The sequence below is a fragment of the Sturnira hondurensis genome, unplaced genomic scaffold (assembly GCF_014824575.4).
Source record: "Sturnira hondurensis isolate 20B ecotype Veracruz unplaced genomic scaffold, ASM1482457v3 Scaffold0004136, whole genome shotgun sequence".
NCBI lineage: Eukaryota > Metazoa > Chordata > Mammalia > Chiroptera > Phyllostomidae > Sturnira > Sturnira hondurensis.
In genome coordinates, this window is record NW_028076767.1 from 10,088,507 (window position 1) to 10,116,499 (window position 27,993).

Here is a 27,993-nt window from a genome sequence, read left to right on the forward strand (position 1 = left end):
TCACCAGTTCAGGACCAGTTTTCTCCTGACCACTGAGTCAGTTATCAATGGCCCATATGCTTTCTGGCTCCCCAAATTGTGTTGTCATTGTGCCTTTCCCTATATTTTTCTGTACTTGTCAGCTTAAGCCTTTAAAGAATAAATTCCTTTACTGTTGTTTTAGTGGGTTTAGAAAGGAGGCAAGTGAAATGTGAGTTTTACATGAGAATTTACTCTAAAATCTTCTCCACGTGATAGTTAGAAACATATTATCAACTATGGAGAAAGGAGAAATGATGATGGCAACTGGGCCAACTGCAAGATCAAATAGACAGGAATTTTCCCAGGCCTCAGAGTTCAAATATCTGTCCTTCATTGAGTCAACATGGGATAAGATCAATTGGCCTTCACAATTAGAATCTAGGCTATGTTAACTGTTCAAAGCATTCCATATTATTTTCATAATTTTATATTCATCACTGCCCTTGTAAGGAGGCAGGACAGAGATATATTAGTTACCCATTTAATAGACAAGGAAACTAAGTCACAATTAGGCTGTGATTTAAAAGCTAGTGAATAGCCAAGTATTTTAAGATTTTCCAGACTTCCGGTCATGATGGGCATAGATAAACCTGGCTCGCCTCCTCCCACAATCACATCAAAATTACAACAAAAATATAGAAAAAATATAGAAAAACCATCAAAAATATAGAAAAACCATCACTCAGAACCATCAGAAATCAAGTTGAATGGAAGTCTGACAACTACAGAATTAAGGAAACCACATAGTAAAAGGGGTGGAGACACAGAATGGGCTGGTCCCACACCCATAGGTGGTAGATACAAACTCAGGAGGTGTATCTTGGGAGTGAGGAGCACCAGCCCCACACCAGGCCCCCAGCCCAGGGTTCCAGTGCCAGGATTATCAGTCCCTACAACTTCTGGCTATGAAAACCAGCAGGGATTGAGTTGATGGAAGTAACTTCTGGAGTCCCAAGCAGTTTTGCTTAAAGAACCCACACACGAACTTAATCAGACTCACTCCCTCTGAGCTCCAGCACCGGGGCAGCAGCCTGAAAGGCACCAGTGTGTACAGGGAGGAATGGAAGTGTCTGGCATTGAAAAAGAGCTGGGTGACAGCTCTCTCCCAGACAGAAAAGCTGTTGCCCTTTTCTAAACCCTCCCCCACACAGAGCCACAGAGCCACAGAGCCAGCGGATGCGTGCCAGCCATGAGATTCCATCAGCCTGGCTAACACTGTTTGTGCCCCCTGGAGATCCCCTTAGACTCCATCCCACCCAACTCACAGGCCCACCCAAGCTATTAACAGTGGCTTTTCCATATGAATGGCTGGTCTTGGCTCATGCTCCACAACTTCCTAAATCCTCCCAGACAAGCAACAGCCACCCTCGGTGGAAGAGGGTAAAAGGAGAAAAATCGAGACAACTGTAATATCATAATCAATGAAATATAATCTAAAAAAGATTTTTCAGGGTGGTGAAAGTGTGTGAAGGGGTGGAAGGTCCCAACTCTTAGTTATAAAGTACAGCTAACCCTTGGACAACATGGATGTGACTGCACAGGTCCATGTTTTTTCAAACCTGCTGTTCAAGAGTCAACTGTATTTTCGACCCACAGTTGTTAATCCATAGATGTAGAGGACTGACTTAAGTTACATACCAGATAGTCAACCATGTAGGTGGTCATCACCCCCACACCCCCCGTTGTTCATGGGCCAACCGTGAAGAGGTACATTACATGCTGTAATGTACAGCATGCCAACTATAGTTAACATTAGCGTATTGCACATTTGAAAGTTGCTAAGAGAGTAGATCTCAAAAGTCCTCATCACAAGAAAAAGAGTTTGGGCAACTGTGTGTGATGGTAGCTGTTAACTAGACTTCCTGTGGTGCTCATTTCACAGCATGAACAAATATTGAATCATTATGTTGTACACCTGGAGCTAGTACAATGTTTTGTGTCAATTATACCTCAGTCAAAATGCTTCCATTAAAATTTTATTAGGTTAAAATTTTTAATATTTTTCTGGGGAATAGTTCTAAGACTGCATGATTTACTTGAGAGCAAAAGAAAATATCTGTATTTTCTCTCTTTTTTTTTGCTATATGACTCCACCTTAACTAATCACAGTTGTCAACAAAGGATAATTATAAAGAAGACATTGAAGAAGGGCTCCAAAGTCTGTATTCTCATGTTAACCAAAGGTTAAATTGTGTTTCAGGGGCTTGTGGTGATGTCTACAGATCTTGAAGAAGTGGTTAGCAGCATTTTAAACGTCAAAATTCCAGGAATGTGGATGGCTAAATCGTACCCAAGCCTTAAACCACTTGGGAGCTATGTGAATGACTTCCTTGCTAGACTAAAATTCTTGCAGGTGAGTTCATCTAAGTGCACATATACCACTTTCTTCTGATGTCATTTTCTTCATTTGGATACCTAATGTTTCTGTAGTTTTTCTGTGCATTTCAAGAACAAATGACCACTACTTGATATTGCATATAATTAACTGTTACACTGAACTGCCTAGTATTGGAAGTCAAAGTTTCAGAAAGCTTGTTTAGGAGCATGTGTTTCTGTTTGGTGAATTTAGACATTCAAGTCGGTGACATTTAAAGAGAGAAAACAACTATTTATGTTGACTTTTTTTCATTACATATGTAGTGTTGAAATAGATCCTGAGAGCAGAGCATCTTAGCCAGCCAGCCAAGCCACAGCAAGCAGCCCCCGGCCCTCCTCGTCCGGCACGCTCCCGGGTCATTATGTCACTGGGTTGCTGGTTCAGCCCAACACAGTGATAACCTCAGTGGCTAATTGTCTTCAAGATGTCGGGTGGACTGAAGTCTGCCTCCTAATTATCTGGCCATGCTGGTGTTGAACTATGTTCTTATTTACAATTATATTCATTAGAAGTATTAATGAATGCCCTAGATACTATGCATAAAGCATAAAAAGCTGCCTGTGAAAAAATGTCTTCAAGGAAAAATGATTACACCTCCCTCGCATAATACAGGCCAGCTGTGACAGCAGAGTTGAGACGAAGGAATCCAGGTGGCTCTTGAGAGATGAAGGCTCTACCTTGAGCTCTAATGAGGGAAGGTCTTCAGATTTATTTCTTCAGACTGACTTCGGTAATTTGTATTTGGTGAAAGTCAGTATTCAACTAGCCTCTTATAATATGTGATATAAACAGAATATCCCAGTATCTTTATTTATAAAGATCTTAAGCTCTCTGTTCTGTTTTTTGGGGGGGAATTCCTTGTGTGATATTGTGTTACTATAAGTTGGGTTTCATTGTATTTTGGTGGAGTAGGAGAGAAAACCTCCAAAGGAATATTGTACTGGATACTACTGGCTAGAGAGAAAAAAGCTGAAAAACATTTACTATCTGACCAAACTTAATAGGGGTCCCTTCTTCTATTCACCTGTGGAGCATGATAAATTATGCAATGATGAGCATTAGATATTCACTATTGTGTGGAGGTTTTCTGAAAGAATCATTGGGAAATTATAAAACAGGCACTCACATCCACACTCATAAACATTGTGATACCCAAGCTGGTGTGATGGGTATAAAGTTGAAGTTAGAACAAAACACTAAATATGCTACTTAGTTTTAAAAACCTTCCGTGTGTGGCTTTTTATTCCTCAACATGTTAGCTTAGTTATTAATTTACCTAAAAGATAACAGAGAGACTGTTTGGGGCAAGTTTTATTGAGCAATGTTGTATGCAAGTTGAAAAGCTCTGTTGTTAGGCCACTTGTGCTTCGTCCTGTAGCAATGGTACGAGGTCGGCCCTCCTCCGGTCTTCTGGCTGTCTGGCTTCTTCTTCACACAAGCCTTCTTGACCGGTGCCCAGCAGAACTACGCCAGGAAATACACCATCCCCATTGATCTGCTTGGGTTTGACTATGAAGTGATGGAAGACAAAGAGTATAAGGCTGGTCCAGAAGATGGTAAGTGCGGGGGCAGAGTGCGATGACTTATATATAGGCTCTGTAAAAACACAGCGTTCTCGCTTACTTTGCGCAGGTGTTAAAGCATAAATTATCATGTAACTGGCCTTCAAGTGGCTGAGCAAACAATTTATAGGGGTTGGGGAAGAATACGATAAAGCAAATGAAGATAAAATGAACCTGAATAAAGAGCGCATGTCCTGTGTACTGTTTTATCTTTGCAGAATTTTATAAGTTTGAAATTATCTCTAATAAAAAGTAGGGAGAAAGTAATTACCCCATTAACAATACCTGGGATAATTGACTGGAATCTCATAGCGACTTTGGGGAACCAAGGTGGCACTACATTGGAAGGAAGATTTTCCTGGTCCCTCAAACAGTAACCTGTGCGGACCTCCAAAAGGTATCCTTTGTCCTGTTGCAGACATCATTCCAAAACTCAGTAAAGCTAGTGTCTAATAGGAACATTGGTTTTGTGATTGAAAGCTTGTGAGGGAATGTGTCTTTATTTTCTTAATGATTGTCTTTTCAATATTCAGACGGTATCTTAGTGTTTTATTTCAAATTTAGTGGACAGGGACCCTATTTTAAACAAATGTTATTTTTTAAAATGTTACATATTCCTAATTTAATAACACAGTGCTCTCTTTAAAAAAAATAACATTAATTTCTGCTCTAACTGGGGTGGCTCAGTTTGCTGGGTGTTGGCCTGCATAGCAAAAATTCACCAGTTCAGTTTCCAGTTGGGGAATGTGCTTGGGTTGTGGGTTCAGTCTCCAGTCAGGGCGCATAAGAGAGGCAACTGATTGGTGTGTGTCTCTCTCTCTTAGATGTTTCTCTCCCTCTCTTTCTCCCTTCTTTCCATCTCTCTAAAACAATAAATGTCAAAAATGACATTAATTTCTAAATGACCATTAATATGTCCTGCTTTAACTGATGTGTCAAACACAACTCTACTTCCTTGTTCATTGCTGAGAGAGGAACTCACTGGCGCACTCGGTTAGACACCGAGGATATCAACAGTGAACAATTTAGACAGAATCTTGGCCCTCCAGTAACCTACTGCAGTGGGAAACACTAACAAGTAGATATGTCAACACAACAGTGTAGAATAATCACATTGCTGGGCCAAGTGGTTTTCTTTTACACTGATTGTCACAAATCTCAAGGGAGTTTCTAACACTGTGAAGCAGTCTTCCTAGCATTTCCTGGGAAGTTGCTTTTCCACTCTCGAAACAGCCGCTATGCCTTCCTCACTCTTCCCTCTACCCCCACATGTTACCTCATTCTTCATTGAAAGAATAAGAAGCCATCAGAAGAGAGCTTTTACCAACACAAAATCTATTAATCTGTCCACATCTGCACCCTTTGGTAGTCCGGATCCTACGGGGTAGTCTGGATTCCAGTTTTCTCCTCTTTCTCAGGGTTTTTGCCCCTTTGTGCCTGCTTTTTCTAAAAAAACAGCCTCCCTCTCACTACTGGATAATTCTACAGTATGCAATGTGTTCTAGAATCTCTCTTTTTACAAAATCAACAAAAAATTACAATTATTTTAGCACTCACATCTCAGCTACTGTCCCATGTCTCTGCTCCCCTCTATAGCAAAATTCTCAAAAGAGTGTGTCTTTACCTGCTATCTCCAGGTCCTCACTTCCCATTTCCTGTCTACCTTTCATCCTCTCCAATCAAAGGGTGCTGTGACTTCCATCTGACAAATCCCATAAACTCTCTTCTTTCTTCATCTTAACTTCTGAGTAGTTTTTACTACTTGACAGCTTCCTCTTTTTAGAGACATCCTTCTCCCTTTATTTCCAATCATCACCCTCTCTTGATTTTCCTTTTCTCTGGGGACACATTCATGATTGTTTGCTAGCTTATCCTCCTCAGAATATTGGGGTTCCAGAGGACCCAGTCCTGGAACTGATTCTCTTTTCTAATCGTATCTTCTCTCCCAGATGACCTCATACTTTATGTTTCACTATCTCTGGCTGATATCTACCAGATTTTACTGTCCAGTCTAGATTTTTCCTCTAAGATCCAGACCTCTATGTCCAACTGGCTAACCAACATCTCCACTTTGTCGCCTCCTGGATATGTAAAATTTATGTTTATTAACAAATGGCACTGCCAGCCAGCCAGAAATCCAGGAGTCTTCAGTCTTCTGATGCCTGATCCACTCACACCAAAAGCAGTTGCTTGTCCAGAGACCGACTGACACCACCATTTGTACCGAGATTCTTCTACTCTAGAGTGTCATCTTGTCTCCCTGCTAGAGTCATTACACATTTACAATAATTCATTTATACCGAAGTCACAGAAAGTCTTTAAAAGTGTAAACAGATCATGTCACCACTAAGCCCCCACTGAAAACTCAGACAACTAAATAAGTTAATGATGACATTTCCCTCCTTTGTAGTTAGAGTGAAATCTACGCCCCTTATCATGACTATGAGGCCAGGCATGTTCTAGTCACCGTCTACCTGCAGGAGCTCGTCAGGTGCCACTACTCAGGTCACACTGACCATCTGATGGTTCCTAGAACACCTCATAAAAGTCAAAATATATCAAGAAGGATACGTAATTTGGTTCGAACTCAGAGTTCAGAAAGGGAGAGGGGAGTGTTTAAGTTGGGTAAGAGTGAGTTAACGGAAGGGCACAGAGTTTCTCTTATTGCCACGGGTTTCCAGAAACCGCTTGGCCCTTTACACTTAATTTTCATTGTAACCCCATGGCACAGATACTGTTGTTGTCCCCATTACACAGAGGTGGACACTAAGGCTCAGAACGGATAAATAACTTGACCAAGGTCTCACAGCTAGTAACTGGCAAGGTTGAGAGTCAAACACCAGGCCATCTGGTTCTCATGCTTAGCTGTAGAAGTTTGAAAATATCATTACATTTCTAAGGAAAGTTTTCTTGAAGAAGCTATGGTTGATTTTTACTCAATTCAGATGCAAAAATTCTTTGTTTAATTTTCCTCATCTCATTATCAAAACGCAGAAGATGACATTTGGATTAAAAGCTAAGTAGTAATGGTGATCACCAGTTATATATTTTTGAACTCAGTTTAAACCCAGAATTTATCAAATCACTGACTAAAGTTTATAAACTAACTAATATCTATGATCAAGCTATTGAATTCCCAATCATTATACACAAAACTTTGAGTAAAGGGTAGTTGGCATTTCTTTTTACAACGATTTATTAATTTAACCCACAAATGCTCTTATTAACGATTCAGGAACTTCCGGCCAATATGGAGGTGTAGGTAGAAACACTGTGCCTTTTCACACAACCAAAAGAAGGACAACAGCAAATTTAAGAACAAAAAACAACCAGAACTGGCAGAAAATCGAACTGTAAGGAAGTCTGACAACCAAAGAGTTAAAGAAGACACATTCATCCAGACTGGTAGGAGGGGCGTAGTCGGACAGCCGGGCGGAGAGGACTCGCAGCAAGGCAGTGGCTAGTGGACCCAGCGAGGTGGCGGATTGCAGATCAAGTGGTCCCACATTCATGTGCAGATAAACCAGGAGAAACAACTGGGAAGTGGCACAGACTGCGCAACCCAGGGCCCCAGTATGGGGAAATAAAGCCCCAAATCACTGACTGAAAACACCTGTGGGGGTTGAGGTGCAGGGAGAAACTCCCAGCCTCACAGGAGAGTTTGTTGGAGAGACCCACAGGGTCCTAGAACATACACAAATTCACCCACCTGGGAATCAGCACCAAAAGGGTCCAATTTGCTTGTGGGTAGTAGGGGAAGTGATTGGAAGCCAGTAGAGGGCCAAGCAAGTGGCATTGTCCCCTTTCAGACCCCTCCCCCACATGTAGCATCACAAAGCAGCGATGTGGGTTGTCCCGCCCTGGCAAATACCTATGGCTCTACCCCTTAGTGCAGGTGTGCTGAGACCAAAAAAAAAAAAAAGGCTCAAATGAAAGAACAAATCAAAGCTCCAGAAAAAAACACAACTAAGTGATAAGGAGACAGCCAACCTATCAGATGCACAGTTGAAAACATTAGTAATCTGGATGCTCACAGAAATGGTTGAGTATGGTCACAACATAGAGGAAAAAGTGAATGCTACAGAAAAGTGAAATAAAGGAAAATGTACAGGGAACCAACAGTGACAGGAAGGAAACGGACTCAAATCAACGATTTGAACCAGAAGGAAGAAATAAACATTCAACCAGAACAGAATGAAGAAACAACAATTTAAAAAAATGAGGAGAAGCTATAGGAACTTCTGGGACAATTTTAAAAATTCCAATATCTGAATCATAGGGGTGCCAGAAGGAGAACAGGAAGAGCAAGAAATTGAAAACTTGTTTGAAAACATAATGAAGGAACTTCCCTAATGTGGCAAAGGAAATAGACTTCCAGGAAGTTCAGAGAGTCCCAAAGAAGCTGGACCCATTGAAGAACACACCAAGGCACATCACAATTACATTACTCAAGATTAAAGAGAAGGAAAGAATCGTAAAAGCAGCAAGAGAAATGGAGTTACCTACAAAGGAGTTCCCATAAGACTATTAGCTGATTTCTCAAAAGAAAACTTACAGGCAATAAGGGGCTGGGGAGAAGTATTCCAAGTCATGAAAGGCAAGGGCCTACATCCAAGATTACTCTATCCAGCAAAGCTTTCATTTAGAATGGAAGGACAGAAAAAGTGCTTCCCAGATAAGGTCAAGTTAAAGGATTTCATCATTACTAAGCCCTTATTATATGAAATGTTAAAGGGACTCACCTAAGAAAAAGAAGATAAAAAATACAAACAGTAAAATGACAACAAACTCACAACTATCAACAACTGAACCAAAAAATACAAAAACAAAAACAAACTGAGCAAACAACTAGAACAAGAATATGCTCACAGAAATGAAGATCACATGGAGGGTTATCAGCAGGGTGAGGAGGGAGGAGTGGGGGGGAAGTACAATGAATAAGAAGCACAAATGGTAGGTACAAAACAGACAGGGGAAGGTTACAAATAGTATAGGAAATGGAGAAGCCAAAGAACTTTTGTGTATGACCCATGGATATGGAAAGAGTAAAGAGAGGGCCTTGGAGGAGCTGCAGCTGATACTATGTGCTGACCACACCTCACAGATGGCAAAGGTGTGACTTGGAGTAGGAGAGGCTGAGAACCAGGAGCCAGCTAACACCCACCTGGGGCTTTGTAGCTTGTGTTTCCGTAAGGCCCTTACTGACCATGAGAAATAAAAATATATGTGAAGATGCCCGTCCCAATTCCCATTAAACGTACTGGTTGGGAGGGAATGTTTATCCCCACTGCCACGTTTCTTCAGTGTTGAAATGAACTCTTCTGTTTACTGCATGTGACATTAGCTTTCTTTACCTTGTGCGGGACAGATCATCTGATTGGTTAGTGCCAGAGATTTACTGGGCTGTGCACACCTGCCAGCCAGGCCAGGGTACTAAATGGCTCTCCTGGACGCATGTGCAGAGGCCCCTCTGTTTTCCCTCTTCCCACCTGTTAGTGTGGCCATGCCAGGGAGGTACCTTTTAGGATGTGATCGCAGACCTAGCTCTCCCTCAGGTGGGTCCACTCCCTGCATTGCCCCAGACGCAACACACAGTTTGCAATTCAGCTTTACTAGAGTAATGTTTGTGAAGTTATGGGACAAGTGCTTTGCTAATTAATAAAATATTTCATCACAACTATTCTTTTTTGTTTTTTATTTTTTAATATATTTTGATTATGCCATTACAGTTGTTCTAATTCCCCCCTTCATTCCTTTCCACCCTGCACACCCCTCCCCACCATTCCTCCCCTTTAGTTTATGTCCACATGTCTCAAGTTCTTTAGATTTTGTGTTTCCCCTACTATTCTTGCTCTCCCCCTGTCTTTTTTCTACCTATCATCTATGCTACTTATTTTCTGTACCTTCTCCTCCTCCCACTCCCCTGTTGCTAACCCTCCATGTGATCTCCATTTCTATGGTTCTGCTCCTGATCTAGCTGTCCTCCTAGTTTGCTTTTGTTTTAGGTGTGGTTGTTAATAACGGTGAGTTTGCTGTCCTTTCACTGTTCACGTTTTTTATCTTCTTTTACTTAGATAAGTCCCTTTAACAGTTCATATAATAAGGGCTTGGTAATGATGAAATTCTTGAATTTGATCTTATCTGAGCACCTTATCTGCCCTTCCATTCTAAATGAAAGCTTTGCTAGATAGAGCAATCTTGGCTGTAGGTCTTTGGATTTCATGACTTGGAATACCTCTTTCCAGCCCCTTCTTGCCTGTAAGGTCTCTTTTGAGAAATCCGCTGACAGTCTGATGGGTACTCCTTTGTAGGTGACTGTCCCGTTATCTCTTGCTGCTTTTATGATTCTTTCCTTCTCTTTAATCTTGAGTAATGTAATTATGATGTGCCTTGGTGTGTTGCTTGTTGGGTCCAAGTTCTTTGGGACTCTCTGAGCTTCCTGGATTTCCTGGAAGTCTATTGCCTTTGCCAGATTGGGAAAGTTCTCCTTTATTATTTGTTCAAATAACTTTTCCACTTGCTCTTTCTCTTCCCCTTCTGGTATCCTCATAATTCAGATGTTGGAGCATTTAAAGATGTCCTGGAGGTTCCTAAGCCTCTCCTCATTTTTGTGAATTCTTGTTTCTTCATATTTTTCTGTTTGGTCATTTTTTCTTCCTTCTGGTCCACTCCCTTGATTTGAGTTCCAGTTTCCTTTCCATCACTATTGGTTTTCTGTGCGTTTTCCTTCATTTCAATTAGTTTAGCCTTTATTTGTTCCTCTAATTTGTGACTAAAATCAACCAGTTCTGTGAGCATCCTGACCACCAGTATTTTGAACTGTGCATCTGATAGGTTGGCTATTTCTTGGTCACTTAGAATTATAGGCTCTGGGGATTTGAGTTCTTCTTGAGCCCTGTTTTGGTCTGTTCGCACCTGTTATGTATGAGGAGTGGAGCCCTCGGTGTTCACCAGGGCGGGGCAACTCAGTTGCTGGGTTGTGACGCTGTACGTGGGGGTGGGGTCAGAGAGGAGCAAGGGCAGTCCCCCCTACTGCTTCCCACCACTGGGGCCTGTGCAGTCTGTCTCACTGCTCACTCCTTCACTGGTTTATCTGTACATGAATGAGTGACCGTGGTCAGCCTGCCGCCTTGTACCCTCACTGGGTCTGCCCACCCCACACCTGGGATCCACTCACGGCTGCCTACGCACCTGGGTCGGAAGATCTTTCCTGCCCAACCCCGCTCCGATGCTGGCTCCGCCCCTCTTACCGGTCTGGTTGAATGGTTCGTTGTTGTTGGACTTCATATAGTTCAATTTCCTGTGTTTTGTCTGTGTTTTTGTTACTGAAACTTTGTTGACTTTAAACTCGGTTGAGCGAGGAGGCACAGTGTTTCCACCTATGCCTCCATCTTGGCGGAAGTCCTGACATCTCATCCCAACAATTCTTTCCATCAGTTAAACCCCAGAGAAGAGAAAGGGTAAGTGCCCCTCTGCCCCCCCAACCCATCTATCCTTGAATTATCTGCCTGCGGTTTTTTACCATGAACTACAGTCAGGCACCCTATAACAATGTTTAGGTCAATGACGTAACACTCACAGGACGATGGTCCCAGAAGTCCCATAAGATTATGATGAAGCTGAACATTTCCTATGGCCTAGTGACATCGTGCCTGTCCTGACATCTCAGCAGTGTTATGTGTTTGTGGTGAGGCTGGTGTAGAAAAAACCTGTGCCGTCAGCTGCGTAAAAGTATAGCACAGGACCTACAGTACGTAATGCTGGGTAGTAAACAGCTGTTACTCGATTACGTGTTTACGATCCTTTTTATCATTACTTTAAAATGTACTCTTTCTACTTATATTTTAAAGGTTTGCTGTGAAACAAACAGGGCGTTATGCTGGCAGCAGCCTCACACATCTCGTGTTTGCCACGTCTGTTGACTCATCATTTTCTCTTGTGTTTGACTTAATCTTGCATGGTTTTATACAGACAGGCTTGTAGCCTAAAGCTGTACCATACAGTTTAGGTGTGTAGTGGGCTCCACCATCTGGGTTTTTATAGGTGCATCTGTGATGTTTGCAGACTGATGAGGTTGCTTAAGGACAAAATTGCCTAATCACACATTCCTCAGTGTTTTCCTGTCCTTAAGTGGTGCATGACTGTGTAATTGAAATGAAATAAAACTAAAAATCCAATCCCTTGGTCACACTAGCCATGTTTCAGGTGTTTGATAGCCAGTGGTTACCAAGGTTGGAGAGCACAGATGGGGAACATTACCATCATTGCCCAAAGTCCTGCTGGACATTGCCAAGTGGATATTCAGATGCTTCACCGAGTGCTTTCCCCAGTATTAGCTGACTTGATCTCACAGCTGTACACAGTAGACAAAGCAGGCATTACTGTGTTATGGATGTTTCCCAGCTGTTCTCCAGATGACAAAGCAAGTCTAAAGTTAAATGAATCGCTCAAGGTTGCACAGCAAAGAAGAAAGTAAAATTTAGGCCTAAGTTCCACATTGCTTCCTGTAACATCTGTGCAAATATAGAATGAACGTTTTTAAGTGCAGACCCCTATGTTCAAGTCATGAGGCTTTCCACACATGGGTGGCCAGAGAAAGTGACTGGGTGTCACTGACTTCCTCAGTTGTGTTCTTCAGCTGTTTGCCTGCGACATTCTATGCTAGAGGGAGTTCTTCCGTGTGTCTGTCTTTGGAATGAGAGCAAATCCTGAAAGGGGGGAGAAATTTGGCTCACACCCATTAGAGATCTGCAGAGGGCACTTGCTCACTTGTCGCCCAGGAGTCACTGGATCCCTACAATGGCACAAGGAACTTTCGTTGCCGATTTCATGGCCTCTGACATGATAATCATTGTCCAATTAAAAATATAAATCTAATCCTGTTCCTACAAACTGGAAACTTCCCACAGGCTAATTTAAAATTCCTCGTGTCTTCCATGTATATAATATTGAATTAGTTGACTTGGGAAGGTACAGATATTCTTGAAATGCGGGTGTTAAGACAAAACACTCAGAACACTGCTTTTCCTTTTAGAATAAGCCTGAGGCTGCTGACCTAGTATGACCTGAATAGTATTCATCTGTAGGAAGTTCGGATTCAGAACTCAGTCAATTTGGATATCGAAAGGGTTGCATTAACCTGCTTCTTTTATATTTAGGTGTTTTCATTCATGGATTATTTCTGGATGGAGCTTCCTGGAATAGAAAGATAAAGAAACTTGCTGAATCACATCCCAAAATTCTTTATGATACAATGCCTGTGGTTAGTATTTTCTAAGGATATATATACAGATGGGGGGTTTACACACACACACACACACAGTCAAATCTTGTTATTCAGGGTAATTATGTTTCATGGAGTTGCTGCCAGCTTTGAATTAGTAAACTGCTGAAACATTGCTCCTAGAAAAGCAAGCTCAGTTTTGTTACGTGATCCATACATGACATTGTTTCATTTGTGTTTCTGTTTAAAGACACCTACTTATGACCCATTAACATTGAACTCAGGACACCAGCACTGCAATTCATGCCTTAACAAAGCTTACAGTATTTTCTCCATCAGGCACAATGCAGCCTTCTTGCACTTAGGAACACTAGGTAGCCCCTCAGCACTGTACATGGGGGGCTGTTTTAAACAGAGAAGTCACCACCAACAAAGAACCACCAAAATGTTTTAAACTTGGCATTAAATGAACTGTCCAAAGGATACTTGTTTAGTTATGAGATGAAACAAAAAGTCAGAATGTCACAGGTTCAACCTCAGCTGGGAATGTGCTTGCCGGCGACTCGTATTTTTTGCTCTTGGAGAATGCGTGCAAATAACCATGAAAATGCAGAGTACTGACTGAAGGATCACAAATACACTGTAATGCTGGGCAAATCTGCAGACACAGAACCTGGGAGTAATGAGGATCAGCTATATATATATATAAAACCACACACACGTTTTATCGTGTATTGTTTCTTACATTAAAATTGACCTAAAATGTAAAATTTACAGGTTAGATTACTATATGAGAACCACCCACATAAAGTTACAGTCTCTAGGCACCTGTCTTCAACAGGGCGACCAAACTGTGTAAATACCAAGCTTCCATCTGTTACTGTATCATGAGAAAACGGCCACATAGATTTCCCCACAATTGGACAGTCTGGGACGGTGGTAAAACAGAGGCTGTAAATTTACCTGACTTGTCTGTGGGGCACTGGGAACTGCTCCGACAGGCAAAAATCCTTCAGAGCATCGCCAACAGGTAAAGGGACCTGCTGCTGACAGCCAATTACAAGAAATCAGCTAAGATACTGTGGGCAGAGAAAGTTTCAAAGATGAGACCCAAATTGAAAGTCACAAGGACAAATGTGCAATTTCAGGAGTTGATTGGTATTGAATTTTTTCCCTTTCACATGGAAACTTTTAAGAAGTTGCAGTGAATAGAAGGAATTTATATGTGGATGATTCTCCTGAATGAGGAAGTCACTTAGTAAGAAAAATCTACTCTTGGAGAAAATGAAATAGATCCAACTCCAGTGCTCAAAGTCCTTATACCTAACTATAGCTGAAAATCTTTTATGACCTCCCCTCCCCCTTATAATAATCTGGATTCCACAATACAGGGAAAGACTGGTGCCCTTATTAGCTCCTTCATATCATTTGTATTTTGAACCTGTGAAGCCTAAGAGAACTCTGAAGAGTGAGTCTGTAAGAGGCCAGACACACCAGGGTTGCTGCCACCTCAAAGGGTTGCAACTATTACGATGACAGAAAAATGAATTCAGTCGAATTCTAAAAACATCATTTCATCTTTATGATGATAGTTTGTTGTTTACTCATATTCAGAGATCAGCTTGCCCCTAAATCTGATTTTTGAGATTGGTGACGTTCAATAATGCTTTCCATTCTAGGAACTTGGCTGACTCTATAAAAATAATGTGGGTGTCTTGGATATGTATGATAATATATAATAGCAACTTTAAGATATTCACCTAAAATGAGGTGATCTAATTCTACCATCATTGATAAAAATCCTCAGAATATTTTGGGGTTGGCCTTTAACGAATTAGGCAACATGATTTTGAGTATCAGTGGTGACAGTTTTCTCCTTTCAAAGTATATCTGGCTTGTCTGTAAGTGCCAGAAGTCATCCCCAGGTAAGTGTAAGTATGGTGGAGAGGTGATGGACAGTTAATATGCTTTTTGCTAGAGTGGGTGAAAATAACTTTTTAAAAAGTCATTTAGTTTCTAAACTTGTTCTGAAGATAGTTGGAGAGCTCTAAAAAATGTTTTGATGGCTGTACTGCTGACAAAAATAAAAACTACTGCGGCCACAGAAATTTGCAGATATGACCAACTTTAACAATACTGCCTGAATGTTCAAATACAACAGCTTTGACTTAACGAAGTTTTACTCTTTCTTCCAGATGTGGCTAAAGCCCTGTAAGAGGCTAGACATACCAGAACGACCAAGTTATGTCGCTCCGTTGTACAAGACAATCGAGCGGAGGGGAACACTGTCCACCACGGGCCATTCCACGAACTTTGTGATCGCCATGACCCTGCCCTCTGACCAGCCCAAGGAGCACTGGATCGGCCGGGGCGTGGCGCTGTTATGTCAGCTCAACTCGTGATTGGAGGATACCGTTGCTCTGCTCCTACTTCTTGTTACATGATTAAGTAGAACATATATTTAATTTTTTAAGTTTATTTAGTTTAAGTCAATTTGACTAAAGTTATATGTACTCATAAATTTATTAATGTGCAGATGCAGTCTGTGTTGAAAAGGACTCATACTTCAGTATAAGGAAATGTCCTGAAATAAAGACTAGACTAAAGGAAACACATTGGTATATTCGTTCTTCTTTAATAACTTTATTTTGGGAGAGTTCCATAAGCATTAGGAACATACATAAAATGACACAGCACTGTTGACAATGAAAAAAACAGCATTTGATCATTTCCAGCTTTAAAAATTTTTTAAAAAATGATTCAGTTATAACAACAACAACAAAAAAAGTTTAGCTATTTTAGCAAGTATCACCTTGCGGGACCATAATCACATTTAAGCCACTGACTTATTGTTAATGGAAAAAATTCACACTGCGTCTAGTTACTATAGTATTTCTAAGCATAATCACAGCTGATTGAATGCAATGTGATATACACCAATTTCATATGGACGTCACACAGTGACAGCATTGTACAAGTGACAGTAATGAACTCCGACAAACACATGTTAACGCAGAGTGGTCACGCTAAATGGGATGTGGGAGCCAAACAGAAATGTAGTGGAATGCAGATTGTCTAGTAAGACTTGAAATCATACACTAGAATGATGTGAAAACTAAATACTGGTGGAACCCTAACAAAATACTAGCAGCAACTGGTACAGCCTTCTTAAAAAGTTAAAAAGATCCAGCAAATAAAGATAATACCATTTTTGAGAAAATCTAAAACTATACATACTTTAGCATAACCTATTCACTTTAAATCAGGAATTTAAGACTGGGGGTATATTCCAGCCATTGCTCTTCATAACAGTTTTTAAATTAAGCAGATTTAATAAGGTGGAATGCAGAATCCGCTTTGGATACAAAACCCAAAAGTGAACTACAACTGTATCTTGGTTCAGACAGCAAGACCCTTAATCACTCGACCTCGGCAGCACTACACAAAATACCAGCACCGTTTAGCTCGGCTGCTTGAAGACCAAGCAATGAGATGAGGACTGTCCCAATTCAGTGCCCAGAGCTGAAAATACTCTACGTATAAAACTCCTACTTGTTACAGGAGGCCATGGAGAAAGCCAGAAATAATTGTCCAAGTTCAGGCATAAATTAATAGAAGACCTGAACTCCCTCGCTTACAGGATAAAGAAGAAACCCTGGCAGTACTCCATTAACACTTGGGTGCATGTGCTGCTCTCAAAGCTTCGTTTTTTGTTTTACAGTTATGGAGTAAGATGGAAGAAACACGGAAGAGGAAGAGAACTAAGTGAAAACATTACAATGGAATGGAAAGAGTTTGGCTCTTCAATATTTGAACAGTAAGATTTGTACAGCAGCTACACTGGTAGCCAAGCAGATGAGAGAAAGCTGCCCGCACAGTTGAAACACAGTTTACCTGCATACATGAAGACCAGGTGGCACAATGTGTAAACAGAAGGCTACATGCGTCGACTGGGCTACAAATCATTAGGTCAAAATTCAGAATAAACATGGCTTGCACTTCTCACAAATCAATCACAATTACGGTAGGAGAACAGGGCACCTAAAAAAGACACTAACCCCTGTTAGGCACTAACAGCATATCTTGGCACAAAATGATCAAGTGATTTCAGCTGAGTTAGTTAAATATATCTTCCAAGTCACTTGGTGCTATGACAGCCACAGTGTCAGCGACGATCACCACATGACTGTTTGCACGCTCCATGCACAGATCACGGACACGGCCCACATGGGTCACTGCCAGCACAGTGTGGTCCCAGGGCCAGCTGGTAAAGCGGTAAGCACATTCAGAACTTAAATTTTCCAAGTAACTAGTTAGTATTGTTAAAGTAGGAAAATTGAATATTTAGACCATGTTTGGATTCTTCACTTCTCTGAAATCTTCTAGACCTACATTTTTAGTAACAAAAGAACGATTTTACCACATGCTCCAATCTCCTATCCCCACCAAAAAACCCAAAACAAAACAAAAATTTTTAAAAAAGCAAAACAAAAACAAAACCCAAACACCAAGTATAACATTATAAAAAGAACCATTATGAATCTTTCATTAAACTGAAGCTCACACAAACATACAATCACAAATTTCAGTAGTTTAGGCTGCAAGTTTAAACACTATGCAAATATATACAAAAATAGTAACTCTAGATTCAAGAATAAGGGCTTCCCCAATGCTAAATTCATACTCTAATGCAGCCTGAGCTTTCCCTCTGCGTCCTACAGTCTACTTTATCCAATTTCAAAGTCATCAAGTTGATCCCTATTACCATATGTATATATGTAGCTGAATTAAAGGACACTACAAGTCATTTTTAGCACAAAGAAAAGTCTGCCAAAGTCCATTTAAAATACTTTTAAAGTTTAAGTGATTTTTTTTTGGTTCAATTCCTATTTCTGCATAGCCACAGAAGTTTCTACTAATAAAGAGACTATGTTAGTGTTTTATATGATTCTTTTTTCCAAAGTCTTAAACTTATACCAACATTGTTTCATGGAATCCCATTTTCTCCTTTCTACATCACAAGCTTTACATTTTTTTAAAAAGCCCCCTTCACACAGGGAAAGCAGTACTGAGCACCAGTCTTGGGGGCAGGCTCAAATCTATGGAATTGGTGAGTAGTGCAAGCCACTGACTTTTCTTTGAGCGATGCGCATACAGTACGAGGAACAGACGCAAAGCTGCACAGTAACACTCTCGTAGTCAACAGTGACCGCCGGGAATGGTCAGAACTGGAAGTCGAACACAATTTTGTCTTCATAGAGGGCAATCACCAGCATGATGGCAAATCCAAACAACAGTCCTAAATTCTGCAGAACGAACTGCCCCACTGGCCAAAAGCCATGTTCTTCATTGTCACCGTCACCATGCAACATCTCTGGAAGCTGGGGAAAAAGCCACACAGGTATTTACAAGCAATTTCGTATAATATTCTGCTGAAATGGTTTTTTTTTACACTTTTTCCTACTGAAGAACAATAATGACCAAAGCATAGCTACAAATAAAATAATTACTTATTGAACACAGTGCTAACTAACCGTAACATATTTTAGTCGAGCACTGAATAAGAAATTGTGTGCTCTGGCTATGTACTAAGTAACTATGAACTCTGTTCTCTCTTCGTTCTCCAACAAATGCACATAATATATGTTAGTCATTTTTCAAAGTTACTTACTGTCCACTGACCTTATCTATTCTGACATTTACTTTATACTAAAGTATAAGACAACTAATTATTGCCATTACAACTCTCAGAAAAGAATACCACAAATCCCGCACTTACCATCTAACTTAAGCTCAGTGAGAAAGTAAGATTCCCTTTGGGGATATCTAATTTAAAACTGTATCATTTCTTTACCCATGTCCATTTAAAATTCTCATTTCCACCTGCATGTGACTGCAAGGATAGACATTTACAGACAATTCAAAACTGGCATTACTATGCCCTTAAGTAGCTTTGTTCTCCTTCCAACAACAGACACAAAATAGTGTATCATGCCAGCCAGTGTAACTGCTACCAAGTTACACACAGCCGACTCTATTCTCTTAATAGTGATACAACTTTAAATATTCAAAAGTCTCCAATATCTTTAAAGCAACAGTACACTGGAAAATTTACAGTTCAACGTCTACAGTATAAGCATATGCTATTACAGTTAAGAATAATAATTCATGGGTCAAACTATAAAATGTGAATCTTTAAGTCAACTAGATCTGTTGAAACAGAAATATTTGTGCATTAATAAAGCCTATGTTCTTTCTACCCCAACCTCATCAAAACTGTGAAAGAATCGCTGCTTCCAGTTTTCACTTTCACGCTTCTGTCTGTTGCTTTCACGATGATTATCTACAAAACGTGGCAATTACGCTACTCTTTTAGTCGCTGAGCTTTACTCCGTACAGTATCTCGGTGTTTTGAAGTTTAGGGAGCAGAAATGTAGTGTTAAGTATGTAACACCTGCCTAAAAAGAAAATCATTATTTATTAAATAATGAGTACAATTAATCCAACTACCAAGCAGACAGTGCTATTTAACAGTCTCTCGAGGGTCTGGCTTAAGACCTGCTCCATGCTGGCCTCCTGTACTGCTCACAGGTCTATGGCGGAAGCACACAATCAGCTCATAGAGGCTGTTGTTCTCGTCCAACAGCATTAAGTAATTGTGGCAGACGGCACTGCAAATGGTGCAGCTGAATACTTGTGACGGAGACTAGATTCTCCACAGCACCTAAATCTTTACTTTCTAACCCTTTACAGAAAGTTTGCCAACCCCCAGATTAAGACAAACTGGCAATTTCCTCCATATGATTCTAGTAAGAAGACTATTTTATTATATCTTCCCTCCCCATTTCCCCCAAGTTTTTACTGTTAGAAGAACCTTTAACCCTGACACTCCTTAACAGGACATTTGACAGAAGTATCTCCTCTGATCCGTGTACACGGCAGGCAGAACAGGGACCGTGCCCTCCCTACGCCAACCACCCCGAATGTCGACGCCCATGTTGTTTGTCACGGCCATGGCCAGGGGCCAGCCAGTGCGTGGGCCACACTTGTTAAGAGCGGAAGTAACCATGCTGCTCACAGGTGAGTGAGTAGCCGTTACCCGAGGCCACCTGAAACCAGGTGCCTCTATCTGGGTATCCTGAAGGCGCCTCACACCGAAACTGCTGGTGCTGTCTCCATCTTATTAAGCGACTACACATCAATAAAAGCTTCCTCTCTACACCCAGAGTGGTCTTCCGAAAGCAAAAATGTGAGCATGCTGTTGTTGCTTAAACCTTTTACTGGCTCTCCAAAATTTATAGGATAAACTCTGATCTTTTTAGCATGGCACGTTGGGTGATGTCACGGTCTGGCCAACATCTACCTGATGACCACATGAAAATAAACTTTTAAACCATTTTTTTCTACTAACATTAGAAAATACATAATTTCAGTGTCATTAAAATCCTAAAATATATGTGAATAATTTGTCCCCTTTTCATGGACATTTAGGGTATTTTCAATAAAATTGTGACATTATAAATACTACTGCAAAGAACACTTTAATATGGCTTTATTTTTGGTTTGTTTGCTTGCTTACTTTATTAGCGGTAATAATTTTAGGTGATTTCCTCAGAATACAGTCTCAAGGGTAGACTCGCCAGTCAAAGAGTGATGCTATTTATAATTTTTTCATATGCTTTTCCCTCTTTTTCCTCATATATTATTCTTCTAAAGTCTTTAAGACTTAGCTCAGACTTCCTATTCCAGAAAAATTCCCTAATTTTATTTCCCAAGCTTTTAAACTGACCTTTCTTTGTGGTTCCACAAGCATCATGTACCACTCTATTGTAACATGTATCAAAAAATTATAATTAGTGGCTACTTTTCTTCTTCATTAAACTATAAATCCTGTCTGGGACAACTGTCTCATTCTTTTTACAACTTTAGTTTTCTAGTATGACAATTAGCTTATTCATTCTTTATTCAACAGTAAGTGAAATATGACAAAAATGCCTGCACTTCCAGAACTGACATCCTAGGGGCGCACAAAATTAACTCAGTAAATAAGCAAAATGTTTAATGTTATTAATAGACTGTGGAGAAAACAGTTGAGTAGGGAAAGGATGTGAAATGTGGTGGTAGAGACTGAAATTTGAGTTAGGACGCTTCACAAGGTGTGAAGAGCTAGCCAGGAGTGTGTCTGCAGGCCATCTGTCCCACACAGAGCGACGGGCAAGAGGCAGAGGGTGCTTCTGGGGCAAAGGGCAGGAGATGAGGTGCAGTTAGGAAAACTGGAGGTGAGGCAGCGGAAGGGGACAGAGGATGGAGAACAAGGGCTTTGGTGCTTTTCTCTGAGTGAGATGGAAAGCCACTTACAGGGTTTGAAGCACACAAGTGACACGGTCTAATTGTTAAAAGATCACTAAAAATGATCATTCTGGCTGGTGTGCTGATCTGGAATGTGGTGACGGGCAAGGTCAAAAGTAGGGAAAAGAGCTAAAAGGAGAAGGATGGTGGTGGGCTGAACGAGGGAGATGACAGGGGAGTAGAGGTGGTTAGGGGACGGAGCCCTCAGGCCTCAGTGACAAACCAGACGTGGGGAGAACAGAGAGTGGAGTCAAAGAGAGATGCTTGGGGTTTCTTCTAAGCAACTAGAAGAACAGAGTCCTTACGAGATGGAGAACTCTGTAAGGGGTGCTGGCACAAGGAGGAGGGCTGGCAAATAACAAGAGGTGGGTTCTGAACATGCAGAATTTGTGATGCCTCTGAGATGCTCAGGTAAGCAGGTGGCTGGACTAATCTGCAGGTGAAGAGAATGCCTGGGTTAAAAATGTAAAGAGGAATTAATGCCCTGACTGGTGTGGCTCACTGGATTGAGTGTGGGCCTGTGAACCAGAAGGTCTCAGGTTCGGTTCCCAGTCAGGGCACGTGCCTAGGTTGCGGGCCAGGTCCCTGATAGGTGGCATATGAGCAGCAACCAATCCATGTTTCTCCCACACATCAATGTTTCTCTCCTCTCTTTAAAAATAAACAAAATATTTTTTAAAAAAGAGACTTGTAAAAAATTTAACAAGAATTATCAGCTATTAAATATACCATGAGATGAGATTATTTACAGGGTTTTCACAACCATTTAGAGGTCAGGGAGAGAAAGTGTGTGCAGGAAAAACAACAGAGAAATTAAGTCCAGAAGGGCAGGAGCCCAGAGGCAGTGGCAGCACAGAAACCACCTGACAAAGCATTTCAAAGAGAAGAGATGACCGGACCGGCTGCCCAATGCTGTGGTCGGGGCAGGAAAACGAACCCAGTGAAAGCTGTAGTGGTCGTTGGTCAACCTGACAAAAGCCATCTGGCAAGGCAGTCAGGGAGAAAACCTGATGAGCCAGACTCAAGAGAGGGGGAATTAAAAGCAAGAAAGAGTGATTTGCTCTCAGAGGGAAGAGAACAGGATAACAGCTAAAACGCAAACTGGAGTTAAGAACAGTCTATCTCCCCTGCTTTTTAAGGAAGGTTTATATGGTGATAGGAACGATCCTGCAGACAGGGAAAAATGAATGATGCAGGAAGGAGAGGGGGCAATTTAAGGGAGTTAGCACGAGGGTAAGTGCTAGGGGACGGTGTGTCTGAAGGAGCAGGAGATGAAGTAGAAATGGTGACGGGAACCTGGGGGAGGTTGTCTTGAAGGCTTCAGTTTTCTCCATGGAGCAGGAAGCAAAGCTATCATCAGCTGAGCATGGGGCTAGGAAACGAGGTGTTAGAGGTCTACGAAGAGAGAGGGACGGTAGGTAAAACACATGACTACCTACCCACTATGCTGTACACCTAGGCCGACACAAAATAATACTGCCAGTAAACTGACGTGGAAAAACAAAAAATAAAATATACAGCAATAAAAGGGGAGGGGAGGGATGGCTACTTCCAGATACAGAATATAAGTGATTTTTATCTTTTTTTGTTCCTATTTTCTAAAGGTTCTGTAACAAACAGGCATTCATTCTGTAATTAAAAATTTAGGATACACCACTAACTGGTGTGGCCTGGCACGGTTGGCTGGGAGTCATTCCACAAAGTGAAAGGTCGCCGGTTTGATTCCCCATTAGGGCACTGGCCTCGGTTGGGGACTTGGTCCTGGTTGGGGCGCCTGCCCGAGGCAGCCAATTGATGTTTCTCTCTCACATGGATGTTTCTCTTCCTCTCTTTCTCCCTCTCTTCCCCTCTCTCTAAAAGATAAATAATTAAAATCCTTTAAAATTTTTATTTATAAAATTTGGGATATACTTAGAATAAATTTTCCTAAATTTTTAGGAAAAATTTAGTATTCCTTGGAATATAATCTTCTACAGAAGACTGATTTACCTAAGAGGTATAGTACTTCTTCTTTCTTGTTTGCCATAAGGCAAGCTCAAATGATTCATCTTTTTAAACAATAAAACATTTCCATCATCTAGGTACAAAGTCTTCAAAGTAGTACTAATAATCCTGTAATTCTATCTCTAAACACCATTGATGATTACTTTGAATACTAACATCATTCGGTCAAAAATCTTTGGGATCGCAACTGGTTTTCAAAGGAATCTTTCTACTTAAATATCTTTCCCTAACAGATTATTTAGGATATCATGTGTCTTCAAAATGGGTTTTATATATATATATATATATATATTAAAAATTAGTCTTTCAAACCACAACCAAAGACTCCTTCCACTTCTGGAAGTTGCAGTCTATTTAAAGACCGAGCATCACAACATAAGCTGTCTCACCATATCCACCAGGGCCACGTAGAGGAACATGCCAGCAGTGACGGCGAAGATCCAGAGGGTGATGTTGTTGGCGTACTGGCCCACCGCCGTGCCGATGAGCATGCCCACGTATGCCATCATGGCGGACAGGAGGTTGTACACGATTGCCTGCTTTACGGTCATGCCTGCTTTAAGAAGAACTGCAAAATCACCTGCAGTTAAGACATAATGTGAGAGTTTTAAAATCATAAGATTTTACAAACGAAATTAGGAAAACAGTAGAAAAATTAAGAATGATGTAAGATAATCTTTAATAACTGGAACCTTATGAAAATTTATTTTTTCCTTATGAAATTAAACCTTTATACATGTTAAAATTTGGGTGAATCTCAAAGGCATGATGCTGGCATGATTTCATTTATATGATAGTCTAAAAAAGATAAAACCACGGTGATGGAGAACATTCAGTGGTCACCAGGGAGCAGGGGGGAGGGAGAGGTACAACTGTGAAGGAGGAGCATGGATCAGTTAGTTAGGATAATGGAGTTCTTATGTGCCCTGACGGTGCCGGGGCTGTACAAATCTCCGTGCATCTTCAAATGAAAAATACTGTCATTGAAAAGCAAGGTCAATTTTATTGTGTAACATGAAATGTAACATTTTTATAAATGGGAAAAACCCATTTATAACAATAACAATGGTTTGTTGGGGTTTTTTATGAGCAACAATCAAAGCTCTGTGCTCTAATTTCTGCTTTTCTCAAAGGGAAATGGCCTAAGAAGAGGTAACACTCTTTTGAGTATATTATATCAGATGTTGTGTATGGTTAGGTTTTTCTTCCAGAAAAACACTGAATTTTAATTCTGAAAATTAAGATGTGAAAGCTTAACATGTGAAAAAATACTTCTCTAACTCATCTGTCTAAAGTTGGAACACTAGAAAAAAGGATTACATATTGCTTAGAACAGCAACTTTCAAACAGTGTGTGCAAGTATCTTTAAAACACGCAACACCTGACTATTCAGTCAGGGGCACTGACCTCTTTCCCATTAGACTGTCAAATAAATCAAAGCAGCCAAATCAACACTAGCTGTTGGTGCCAATGAACCAAAATTGTACCTATTTTTTGTCAGACTGGCAAAAATTGTATTTTCTTGTGTCACAGAATTTTAGTTAATTTATGTGTGCCATGAGATGCAAAAATCTGAAAATTGCTGTCTTAGAGAGATGTTACTAGAAGAGCAAAATGTTGCAAGAAAGTCTTGGAGCTAAACGGTCAAAGCTAATAGTTTTACTAATTGTAATGAACTTAAAGAAAAAGATTTTACTTATCTAGAGGAGAAGGGAAGGAGAAAGAAAGGGAGAAACAGTGAAGTGAGACAGAAACACCGAAGTGAGAAACATTGATCGGCTAAGCGCCCAAACCAGGGTGGAGCCCACATCCTAGGCTTGTGCCTTGACCGGGAATTGAACCAGCAGTGACTTTCTGCTTTGTGGAACATTGTTCAACTGAGCCACACTGGTCAGGACCCAAACTACTTTTTTTATTAATAAATATACAGACGTTCATTTAATTACTGAACACTTAGTATAGATGCAAGGTACCATGATAAATTCTGTGGCTTGTTTTTTTCTCTTAAGAAGAAATCTTACATGACTAAAAACACATGCCCTGTTAATGAAGTTAAATAAATCAGTGCAAGGCATTATTTTTCCATGTTCCAAGAAACCGCTACAATCTACATACTACAACATTACATGGGATTATCTACCAACGGCTTCAAAATTGCTCTTCTCTGGTTTCCATCTAATATTATCTCCTTACATCTTTCCTACTTTGGTCCTAAATACTTAATTCTCCTCAGTGAGACCTGGATTCAATACCAGCTTTTATCTCTTCTCTCCCCCAGAGTTTTAAGTTCCTTCAGCCTTTCTTTCTCAGCTTCCTTTAAACACAGCTCTCTAACTTCTTCCTCTACAAATTTCTGGGCTATGTTTTCAATAATTCACCCACCAACTTTGCTAAAGGGGCAATTTTACTTAGGGGATTATATAATACAAAATGAGAGTACAAACATGCCGTTTTGGTTATAAAATACAGTGTTTCCTTTTATAATTTCAAAGTAGGGTTTTAAAGAGGGCATTATTTAATGCTCAATAAAAAAGTATCACAGGTATAAACTATTCAAACTGGATGCCTTCCTCTATATTACTGGATAGTGAGATGATTTATTTCATCCCTGAATGACAATCAAACAGCATCATTAATTTGTCAAGATGGATTGGTTTTAGTTGATACTACTTAGAGGAACCTTTAGGGTTCTCTATATACAGTTTCATGTCATTTGCAAATAAAGTCAGTTTTGCTTCTTCCTTTCCAATTTCAATTCCTTTTATGTCTTCTTGTCTGAGTGCTGTGGCTAGGACTTCCAGTACTCTGTTGAATAAGAGTGATGAAAATGGACATCCCTGATTTGTTCCTGATCTTAAGAGAAATGCTTTTCATTATTCCTAGTAGAGCATAATGCTGGCTGTGGGTCTGTCACGTATGTATGGCCTTTGTTATGTTGGGCTTGTTCCCTCTATTCCTGCTTTGCTGAGAGTTTTTATCATAAATGGGTGCTAGATTTTGTCAAGTGCCTTTTCTGCATCTATTAATGTGATCACAGGGTTTTTATCCTTTACTTTGTTTATGTAGTGTATCATGTTAATTGATTTGTGAATAATGATCAACCTTGCATCCAAGGAATAGATCCCACTTAATCACAGTGTACGAATTTAACATAGTTAATACTTTTTAAAACTGAGGTATAAATTACATGCACGATTCAAGTTTTATGAGTTTTGACAAAAGTACATACTGTATAACTATAGCTACCATCAAGCTCAAGAACTATTTCATCACACCTCCCAAAACATTGTCGCAGGCCACTCATTCCTAGGCAAACAGTGATCTGCTTTCTGTCCCTGTAGTTTGCCTTTTCCAGAACAGTATACAAATGAAATCATATAGTATGTAGTCTTTTGAGTCTAGAGTTTTTCACTTACAATGTGTGTATAATTCACCCATATTACAGTTTACAAGAGTATATCAGAAAGTCACTGCTTTTTACTGTTAAGTAAGATGAACCAGAGTTTATTTACCCATTCATCAGCTAAAGAACATTTAGGTTATTTCAAGGGTTTGGTAATTATAAATAAGTCATTGTACACAGTCATAAACAGGTTTTTGTGTCAACGTAAGTTTTACTTCTTTTGTGTGGATACCTATAGGTAGGATTTCTGGGTCATACACTAAATATGCATTTCTAACCTTCTAAGAAACTACAATCCTACCAGCAATGTACAAGCATTCTCTGGTTGTTCCACATCCCTTCCAGCCCATGACATACCAGCACCCGTAATTTCATCTGTTACGTAGGTAACAGATAACTATTACCTACGTAACTTCTTTAGTGAAATGCCTATTCAAGTCTTTTACCTCATTTTTTGAGTTGTTTTCTTATTATTAAGTTGAGAGGTCTTTAAATATCCAAACTCTTTTATCAGATATATTTCCAAATATTTTTTCTTAGTCTGTGCCTTGTCTCATTTTATACATCTTTTGTATATAGAGTTTTTAATTTTTATCAAGTCCATTTTATTACTTTATTTCTTAATGGGTGATTCTTCTTATGTACTATCTAACAATTTGCCTAATCCAAGAACAAAGATTTTCTTATAACACTTAATATTTTTACATTTAGACCAATAATAAATTTTGAATTAATTTTTGTGTATAGTACAAGTTTGTTTGTTTTTATAAGCAGGTATCCAATTATTGTAGAAACATTTGATGAAAAACTATCCTTTCTACATGGAATTTCCTTTGCACTTTTGTTGAAAATAAGCTACCATATACACGAGGACTCTATACTCTGTTTCCCTGATTCATGTGTCTATTATTTCACTGATATAACTTATTTTGATTACTGTGGCTTTATAACAACCCTTAAAATTTAGTTTTGCTGTCCTTTTTCAAAATCCTTCTGGTTACTCGAGTTCCACAGTCTTTCCATGTAAAATTTTAAAAAAGATCACTTATATCCA

General features: G+C 40.1%; 2 protein-coding genes across 3 annotated transcripts in view; one reads left to right on the forward strand and one right to left on the reverse strand.

Annotated features, from left to right (window-relative positions):
* The window catches only part of DNAH7 (dynein axonemal heavy chain 7), a 219,634-nt gene extending 203,842 nt beyond the window's left edge, over positions 1 to 15,792 (forward strand). The window contains exons 62-65 of the mRNA XM_037043723.1: positions 2,222 to 2,374; positions 3,777 to 3,954; positions 13,119 to 13,222; positions 15,379 to 15,792. Of these exons, the coding sequence (XP_036899618.1) occupies positions 2,222 to 2,374; positions 3,777 to 3,954; positions 13,119 to 13,222; positions 15,379 to 15,585 (642 nt within the window). The 3' untranslated portion in view covers positions 15,586 to 15,792. The remainder of the gene's footprint in view (positions 1 to 2,221; positions 2,375 to 3,776; positions 3,955 to 13,118; positions 13,223 to 15,378) is intronic.
* Positions 15,793 to 15,813: 21 nt separating this feature from the next.
* SLC39A10 (solute carrier family 39 member 10) overlaps positions 15,814 to 27,993 on the reverse strand; it is an 88,866-nt gene continuing 76,686 nt past the window's right edge. For both annotated transcript variants that reach the window (XM_037043725.1, XM_037043724.1), the window contains exons 9-10: positions 23,926 to 24,116; positions 15,814 to 18,564 (exon numbers count right to left, since the gene is read on the reverse strand). In XM_037043725.1, the coding sequence (XP_036899620.1) occupies positions 18,406 to 18,564; positions 23,926 to 24,116 (350 nt within the window). In that variant the 3' untranslated portion in view covers positions 15,814 to 18,405. The remainder of the gene's footprint in view (positions 18,565 to 23,925; positions 24,117 to 27,993) is intronic.